Source organism: Cygnus olor, chromosome 22 (assembly GCF_009769625.2).
Source record: "Cygnus olor isolate bCygOlo1 chromosome 22, bCygOlo1.pri.v2, whole genome shotgun sequence".
Taxonomy (NCBI): Eukaryota; Metazoa; Chordata; class Aves; order Anseriformes; family Anatidae; genus Cygnus; species Cygnus olor.
The window spans coordinates 1,047,091-1,056,279 of NC_049190.1; the positions used below are offsets into that span (position 1 = coordinate 1,047,091).

Consider the following 9,189-nt stretch of genomic DNA (forward strand, 5'->3'; position numbering starts at 1 on the left):
GTTAATTACCTGCCGTATGCAACAGAGGAGGCAGAGGATGCGACAGAAAGCAGAATAAGAAGCATTTGGGACCTTGCACCCGGCCCTCCTCCTTGCAACCTCCTGGTGTGCAGGATGAGACCCATCCCGAGGAGAGCTGCACCCAACCACACAACCACTCCATTACAGGCGCAGCCTGCTGTGGTCTTATTTATTTTTTTACGGCTCGGTGTGTAGCACAACTGTACACAAATAAATAATTCAGACCACTAAAGACTGCTGCAGAGGCGACTTTCCTAGAGATTTAATGTTCGCATCCCTCACACTCCTGCCACAGCAAAAAAGAAAAATTACAAATTGATCTACAGGACTGGGCTCCCCTCTCACACTCCTCTGCTCCCTTGATATAAATATTGGCCGAGCCCCTCTGGTAGGCTGGATGCACCCTGCAGGATGGTGGGCTGGGGCTGGGGGGACGTGAGGTGCTGTGCTTTGGTGCTGGGGTGGGGAGGACCCTCCAATTTGGTGCCACCTGCAGAGCCAGCAATGCCCCCCGGCTGCTCGAGCATCCGTCCCTGTCCCTGCGCTCACAGCTGCCCAGGCGGGCGGCCGAGGGCTGCTCCTCGCTCCCCCGTGCCCCGGGTGCCTCTCATGCAGTCCTTGACATTTTCTTTCTCAAGGGGCAAGTCCCTGGTGCATCCTCACAGAGTAATTGTGAAATTATTATGGTTGGTGATTTTAATTTAAATTGGATGGAGAAATGTTGTACTGCGGCTGACTCATTTGCTATGGATTTTCACTTAACCAAATTGATTAGTCAACCAACTAGACTTAACTTGAAAGTTGTAATCATTCATTATTAGATCTAATTTTCATGTTGCTCTCAGACTACATTCAGAAATTGAACTGCAAAGACTCTAACGAAGTTCAGGTGGAGGGCCTGGGAAACTTGGGCAGCGCCGGGCTCGTCCCCTGGGGCTGCGCACCCTCACACCGAGCAGCGGCAGCCGGCTTTCCGTGGAATTACCATTTCTTAGCAAAAGCAAAATACAGCACGCAACACATCCCTCCTGGGGTTTATAAATGAAAATTGAACAGCAAAAGGTAGGGAGCCTAGAAGAAATCATCTGCTTCAACAAAACGTCGTGCCTAACAATAAAATCCCCCTGCTCGCACCCGCCCTGTGCGCCTGGAGCACCGGCATGGTGCAGAGAGCAGCCAGGGCACGGCCACGGGGAGGACAAGGCCGGATCCAGCCCCAGACGTGCATTGACCCCGGTGCTCCCCACCTCTGTGCCCAGCCACAGCAGCAGCATCCGTCCCCCCCAGGAGCACACGTGGGGACAGAAGCCCCCGCGCCAGCAAAGCCCCGCCGCCCGCCTGCACCCGTCGTTTGAGGGCAGCTCCGTGCATCTCTAATTACTGCAGAGGCCACCGTCTCTTTAAACAAGCAGGCTGCATGCCAATTAATACCTTTAATTAACAGCAAGGACTTGCTGGAGGGACTAGGGCTTGGTCTCCCAGATGGACTCTGCCTGTTGATCCAAGTGACAAGGCTCTGTTAGGTTGGGCTGGCCAAGACCCGCTGCCGAATTACTGGCCGTTCCCTGCCAATTAAAACGACCGCGAGGGAAAAGAGACCTGGGGTGGGACAGACGGACAGACAGCGAGGGACAGACGCACAGCCTGGCACCCTGCAGGGCACGGAAGCGCTCTCGGGCTCGTGACAGCCGTTTGGGAAAGCCTCGGCTGCTTCGGGAAGAGAAGCGCTGCGGAGCAGCACTCTGTGGGCAGCCCAGCGCTACCCCAAGGAACAGCTCTGTCCAGCAACCCCGCCTCTTCGTGAGAGCCCTTTATAAGCAGCTAATTGCACTGACGAGGGGCGTGAGAGCATCCCCTCCTGCCCAGGAGCAGAGGAGACAAGGAGCAGGGCTGTCCTGCCAGACAGGGACACTGGAGAAGCCACCACATCCTCAAGGTCCTTACCCCCAGCGCAGAGGTTGCCTCTCGCTGCCTTCAAATGCCTGTGCAATGGAATGGTAATTGTTAAATACATAATGCTGGCTTAAAAAAGGTAAGAAATGAACACGAAATACAACCAATACCGTATAAAGCAGTAGATCTCCATTTACAGGATGTTATTGGTGTGGATCACTCCAGGAGGTGTGAAATCATCACTAGGAAACTTAAAAAATATTAGACACAGGCCCATTGGAAATGGCGTGGCTGCGCTGACCCCGTCCTGGGGCAGGGGGATGGGCAAGACGAGGTCTCCCAGTGCCTCCCAACCTCTTTCTCTGGATCCTGCGGCTCTGCGGTGCACAAGAGTCAGCCCCGAGGAGCTAACCCCTCCGAGTCGTCTCCGAGCTGGTCTCCCCCTGCCTGGCACCACAGCACAGAGGCTCCGGGGCGGTACGGCTGCGTTTCAGCCCCCCACCTTCTCATCCAAATAATTGTCATGGTAGCAGGTGCAGGAGCCGTGGGCCAGAGGGAGATCTTTATTCAAAGCAATGTATGTTAACGTCTCCAAAAGCTTTTAACGGACGCCATTATTCCCACCCTGAGAATCGATGCATTTTAATTCCCTCCGAGCTATTTGTTTGGCTTTGCTTCTGTTTTTCAAACACGCAAGACACGTTTAACAAAACAAGGGAGCCCTGCAAGAGAGACAGCGCATTGCATTTTCCCTTGAAACTACTGGAAGTTCATTTTCAAAGCAGGGCAGTTTTCTTGGAATCAATGCATATCAACCAAAATCAATAGTTACTTTACGCAGATGGGCTGAGACACCTAAGTGATAGCACTCTATGGCATTGGTATCCAAATCTATATGTTTTCAACAAGTCAATGCATTTTAGCAGCTGCTACTGTCTTTTCACTTAAAAATAATCCGATTGCAGATAATACCGTCCCTTTCCACTGAGTCCAGCCATACCCTCCGTATATTTACCGATGCCAACAAACATTTATCGAATCAAAACCTTTCCATTTCCAGCTTTCTACACCCCAACCCGCTCTCCGCAGACAGGAGCTCCAGTTGCCCCTTCTCTCCACGTGGCTGTCCAGATGCGGGCTGGCACCAGCCGGGCTGGGCCACAAGCCTTGGGCACGCCAGGGAGACACCACAGCGTGCAGGACAGCACCCACGGTGCCTTCCCAAATGCTTTTGCTCCAAGCCCCTGCAGGATGGGGACCAGGAAGCCCAGGGGGCACCAGCAGCTGTCTGAGCCCCGGCTGAGGCTCAGACATTTACAAACCAACACAAATCCTGCAGTTAACACTGAGCCCTGATAGTTCACTCCTCCTCTCAATCTGGGATGAAAACCACTGCTGAACAGGCACTCCAGCTCTTGACCACTTACATTTCTACTGACATTTGATAAGCTTTTTCATCTGGCTTTGCTCTTCTGTAGTGCAATCACCAGCATGTCCAGGTGCGCTGGCATGAAAGGCAGCATGTAAGCATATTTTTGCAGGACAGAGACATTCAATTTAGTTAAAAGGCTCTGCCAAGTGCAGTGCCTTTAAGAAGAGAGAACTGTGAGTCCCACTCGTCCCAGATACTCGGGGAGAACTCCAGACAGGGAGATCGGCCAGGGTGAGTTATTTCCATCAAATGCTTCTGTGATGTTCAGAGGGAGGCATTTTCCTCTGCTTTTTTTCTGTTCCTCTTGCTGTATGCAAATCGCTGTTCTCTGTGAGTTATTAGATAACAAAGGGCTGTTTTCTCTGCAGAGACTTGCTTGTGTCTGAACCTTGTGAGAAGGATAATTAAGGAATGCCGCAGGAAGCTGCACGGAGGATCATTTCCACCCCTTCCCCAGCGCAGTCTCAAGGAGGAAGCTACAAGAAATTTCCTCCCAGCTGAAACACAGTGGACCAGGGGCAACAGAAGCAGGATGGGTGCCTGATTTGTGGGGGGTGTACCAGCAGCCCCAGGTCAGCCCCACGGGCGCATGCAGTTGCCTGTTTCTTGCTTCCAAAGGTGGCCACAGCCCCGGCTGCCCCATCGCTGCCAGCAGCAGGGCCACGAGCGGGACGTCCCGTGCTGGGGCTGTGCCATATGGGTGCTTCTAGCACACAGCAACATGGGCAAACCAGGCACCCAGCCATACCACCAGCTATTTTCTGGCTAATTGCTGTCCCCACAAACACCCCCAGCCCGGAGCGTGCAGGACTCTGGACGTTCACCACGACTTCTTTCTTTGGACAAAAGCAAGGCAAGAGGCAGTGCCACAACGTGCTGGAGCCGTGCAGCATCCCTGCTCCGCGCCACACGGGGACATGCACAGCCCCGGGCTGCCACCAGAGCCTCCCTGCAGCCAGCTGCCCCCGGAGCCCGGTCCCCCCTCGCAGGCATCCTGGAGGCCCGGCACTGCTCGCCACCGGCCGTGTTGCCATGGAGAAGATTTCTGTGCCACCAGCGACACAAAGGAAATTACACTTTCCCTGGGATGCAGCGCTAATGAGGAGGAGGACGAGAAGAGTGGGGAAAGGGCTGGCTCGCTTCCTTTCTTTCGCTCTTTATTTCTTGCAGGAGGAAACGATAAAAAAAAAAAAAAAGACAAACAAGAAGGCAGAGTGGGGTGGGAGGGGCTCAGCCTCTCCCCTGCCAAATGACGGAGCCGTTAGCAGCAGAGCGGGATTTGTGTGCTCCTTCCTGTGCAACGAGGCCCCGCTGGGCGATGGCAGCGAAGCAGCACGCTCGCTGCGAGAGCCAAAGCAACAGGTGACATCCCGTGCTGCAGCCCCCAGCCCCGTCCCACAGCCCCCAGCCCCGTGCCGCAGCCCCCAGCCCCATGTCACAGCCCCCAGCCCCGTGCCACAGCCCCCCGTGAGGGGCTGCATCTTCACCCTGCACTGCTAGGAGCCACCAGGCTGCCCCTGGGGAACACGGCCAGGGGAGGGCCGTTCAGGTGCCGCTGGTGTTCCTCCACCCTGGAGGCTGAGAGGTGCAGAGACGGGGACGGGAGATGGCCAGACAGAGACACGGAAACACGCAGCTCCGGACCTGGGCAGCCAAGCCACTTCCCTGCTGTGCCGCCATCCACCTCTGCAGGTTGCCACGCTGAGCCCCGGGGGACGGAGGTGGAAGGCCCCGCTCTTTAATAATTAGCCAAATGAGTCCTTAGCCCTACGTGCAGACAAGAGAGGGAAGGGAGGCTGGGGACGTCAGGGTGGCAGAACAGCCAGACCTGCGGGGACAGGTACATAGAGAGGGGCAGGCGGGCACGGTGGGGAGACGGGGTTATACGGCCTCAAAGAGCCCCCCTTCCCTCTGCTCTCCCCCAGCACAGCCAGCTCACAACACGCTCCCTTTGCTCCCTTGCTTCTCTCTGTATATGTACATGAAAACCAACCCTGAGCAAAGCCCATCTGGTGGCACACCGGTCCCTTGTCCCCCACCTCCCCTCTGCAGTGCCCACGTCTCAGGGCAGCCCGGGGGCACAGCCGTGCCGGTGAGTGGCATCCCGGGCACTGCTCTGCTGCCCCACCACCTCTGCAGCCCGCTCAGCTTCATAAATTCTCATTTGCTCCATAGCATTTGATTTCTGAGCATCTCCCAGACACTTCCTCACTTTACTACAATTGATGGGATCATGTGTAATTTGTAAATGATATTAAGTGAGGTAATAACACTCTGGGAACCGAGTGAAAATCATAAATTATTAAAAATTACTGCACTGAAATGTTACTTCTTTGCTTTTGTACCTGACTGATGGCTCACGCGCTGTCTTCTCTGCCCCCGAGACCTTCAAACCTACTCTTCCCCATCCATTACACCTCCGTGGGAGCCCGACGGGTGAGGCGCGGGGTGAGCTGCAGGAACAGCCTCGCCAGCACCTCCAGCACCTTCCCCGAGTCCTGTGTGGGAATGGCCACGCTGTGGCTGCCTTCAGACATCCTCTCTCTGAAGCTTGCCCTGGTCTTCTCCTGCCATTAGAGCTCTGGTTGCATCTGCTGCCACCAGCAGCAAGCACAGAACAACACAAGGGCAGCGCACCTGCACGTTACCACCAACACCGCAGCGCTCTCACCACGTACGTGAGCTCCGTCCCTCACCCGCTGCCAAATATTTTCTCCTCGTCTTTGGCAGCGTGCGCTCATCGGGCTGTGCTCATCAGCACCAGATCTGCTGGAAGCCCACAGAAACCCTGGTCCTTCCCCAGGTCTCCCCGAAGCCCACGAGCCCCCAGCTGCCCCCGGCTCACCGTGCGGGCAGAGGACAGCTCTGGGGCCGTGGCCCCCGCTCAGGGCTGCCGCAGGTTCCCGTGCTCCAGGCGCTGCCCGACAAGGGAGCAAGCTCATGCATTTTTCAAGGCGATCGATGCAGCCAGGCACCCTGTAGACATAATGACTGCATTGGCCAGGATGCAGAGACAGGCTGGGTGAATGACTCCGAGTCTGGCGTAATAGTCAGAGCCCTTGGAAAGCCGGGCATTATTTATAATTTAACTTATAATTTGCTGCTCAAACCCAGTGGTTTAAAGTGGTTGGATGTCAGCGTGCCTTCGGAGAAGGGAGCGGGACGGCAGAAAGAAGAGCATAGTTTTTCCCAGCTTCAAAACCCAGGGTGTTTGAAAAGTTCCTCACTGAGGTTCTGACCTACTTTGGAAGGCAAGAAGCAGCCTCCATCATTAAAAAAAGAAGTCAAAAACCACAAAATGCAGCCCAGCGGGCTGTAGGAACGCAGACCCAGTCCCTGCACAGCAATCAGAGGCAATTTGGGAACAATGCCGCAGGTAATTATCCCAGATTTCAGCTCCAACCCCCCTACCCACCATGAGGACACGGGAAGGCACTGGGGGAGCAGGAACCTGCCCTGGGTGACGGCTGCTCGCCAGGCGCCAGCACCCTCCCCGGCTGCGGACGCACATCCCATGCACCTCGCTGATGACGGGCAGAGAGGCGACATCCAGTGCGGGTAGCAAGAAAGGAGTGAGGTTGGTATAAAAGTATTTTGTCAAAACTTTTTTTCTCCTACGGAAAACAAGGTTTTCAATCAAACTGTTTCTGGCTGAAAGCAATCTGCTTTCTTTGAACAGCTTTCCAGATCCAGCAGTTTAGGCCAAAAACTTGTCACTTCCAAGCCAGCTCTTTTCTCATCTTTCAGCAGATTATTTTTTATTTTCAACAAAGTCATAAACCACCTTCTGCCTGGCATTAGAAAGGTTATAAGCGTGTAGCCATCCCCAAAATTATTTTCTCTGAACTAGCAGTTAGAGATGCCCATTTGCATTCAGCTCTTGCGCTTTCCTTCATTTTCAGTGAACCTTGGTTCAGGCTGGACACGGGGGAAGAGCTCGCACCGGGTGGTGGAGGAGGACGAGCTGGGGCAGCGGCTGGAGCACGAAATGCTTCCAGGGTGCTCGAGCTGTGGAGCTGAGCCCTGCTGGGCAGGATGCGACCCAGACAGATGATGCACGCACCCTGGCCAAGGCATCACCCGCAGTTCCCCGCTCCCACACGACGCCCACAGTGGGAATTTGTTCCTGCAGACCAGGTATTGCATTGCTGCCATGCCCACGTGGAGCTGGAAGACAGAGGACGTGCATGCCGGGCTGGGTGCTGGCCCCTGGGGCCAGCGGCTCTCGCAGATGCACACAAGAGCAGAGGCATGGGGAAGGCCCCCGGGGTGCAAACACCTGTGCCCACACCCAGGCGATGCTTTGCAGAGCCCGGCATTGTGCTTCGGCATGGGACCTCATCCCCCCGCAGGTGCCGCAGCGAGCACGGGGCAGTTTTGTTCTCCCATCCTGGTACCTCATTAAAATTGCACGGCGATCCTTCTGGGTGGGTTTGCCTCCTGCCTACTTTAAGCTGAGGCCGTTGGATCGGTGCAACAGCCTGTAAGCTGTCAAATTACATTTTCGGAAGCAAATTGCTTTTATAATTAATTTAATTATTATTACAGTGCCGAGTTTTTGTATTGGCTTAATAAACGTAATCAGGTTTTGCCCTCAGTCTCCTTCCCTACTCCTTCTTACTTCCTTTCGTGAGTTGGGCAATTTGGGGAGGAAATAAACAGACACAGGCTGAGTAATTAAAGTTTCAATTGTTGTCATTCGTTAAATGGTACATGTTTTAATTATCCTCTGAGTCTGCCCATGCATTCATGTCACCCGTGGCTTGTGAGAAGAAAAACACCACCCCAGCCCACTGCCAGCGCACACAGAAGCAGGGAGGCTCTTGCGCGAGGGCTGGTCCCTCCTCCCCAAAGTGAGTAATTTTGAGTTGCCATGGAAACTGACGGATGGGACCGCTCACGATTTTGTTGCTGCTGCTGCTGTCAGAAGAGCTTTAAACTTCTGAGCTGGGCAGCCCCGCTGCCAGAGGTCCTGGCCCCAGCCCAGAGAGGCCACGGGGGTCCCCAGGCACCCCAGAACCAGGAGCAGGATTTCCATTTGGCCATCCTTGGTTGTACCCTGCTTGCACATTGCATCACGTCGCCTCTCGGTGACCTGCTCCCTCGTAGGGTAACTCCAACACCAGATCTGCCCACTCCTGCAGGCTCTAGCCCCAACAGCTGTGTGCTTTGTGCTTCTGTCTCAGCAGAAAACCCAAGGCCAGGAGCAGCGCTGAGGGGATGCTGGCAGAGGCGCTGCACCCCACGAAGATGCCACGTTTCTGCTTGCAGTGAGATCTGCCACTCAGCCCATTTTTAATCCCGTCAACGTCTGCCACCTTGCTCACCGCATTTCAGTCCCTTTCTCCAAACGCTTCGGAGCACCAACTCAACTGTCTGCAGAAGCTGAGCTGCACTACATCAACATTATTACCTTTATCAAGCAAACTTGTAATGTAATCAAAAAGATATCAACTTCGTTTGACAAGATCTATTTTCCATGCACCCGCGTTGATTGGCATTTATTATATTACCTCCTTTAATTTTTTATTAATCAGATCCTGTATCAGCTCTCCCATTATATTGTCCGGGATTGATGTTAGCCTGACAGGCCTGTAATTACCCACATCATCCCATTTACATCTCTGAAACACTGGCAGGGCGCTGGGCTTTGAACCACCCTCAGCCCCGGACGGGGCACCCAGGGCAGGGAGCTCCGCTGGGGGCCCACGGGGAGCTGCAGCACTGCCGAGCCCGGCCACTGCCTCCCCGCCAGGCACAGCTAGCGGGGCTCCCGGTCCTGTCGTCTTATTAATTCCTAATTTCCAATTTGCAGGAGGAGAGAACCTTAGCCCTCCATCATG

At 54.6% G+C, this 9,189-nt stretch overlaps 1 protein-coding gene across 2 annotated transcripts; it reads left to right on the plus strand.

Annotated features, from left to right (window-relative positions):
• The first annotated feature begins 2,091 nt into the window (after positions 1-2,091).
• Positions 2,092-7,555, plus strand: LOC121058509. 2 transcript variants are annotated; one of them, XM_040534137.1, is made up of 3 exons: positions 2,092-4,708; positions 5,731-6,020; positions 7,249-7,555. In XM_040534137.1, exons 1-3 carry the CDS (start codon positions 4,043-4,045, stop codon positions 7,364-7,366), a joined length of 1,074 nt encoding a protein of 357 aa, XP_040390071.1. In that variant the 5' UTR covers positions 2,092-4,042; the 3' UTR covers positions 7,367-7,555. The 2 variants fall into 2 exon arrangements, 1 of the variants encoding a protein (XP_040390071.1); XR_005814216.1 differs by lacking the exon at positions 5,731-6,020.
• The last annotated feature ends 1,634 nt before the right edge of the window (positions 7,556-9,189 follow it).

Excerpts from the sequence above, each read along its gene's own strand:
- LOC121058509 (XM_040534137.1), top strand. The coding sequence starts at position 4,043 with ATGGGTGCTTCTAGCACACAGCAACATGGGCAAACCAGGCACCCAGCC. Across the intron at positions 4,709-5,730 it reads TGCGAGAGCCAAAGCAACAG|ACCTTCAAACCTACTCTTCC; the intron begins GTGACATCCCGT and ends TCTGCCCCCGAG. Across the intron at positions 6,021-7,248 it reads CACCGCAGCGCTCTCACCAC|TGAACCTTGGTTCAGGCTGG; the intron begins GTACGTGAGCTC and ends CTTCATTTTCAG.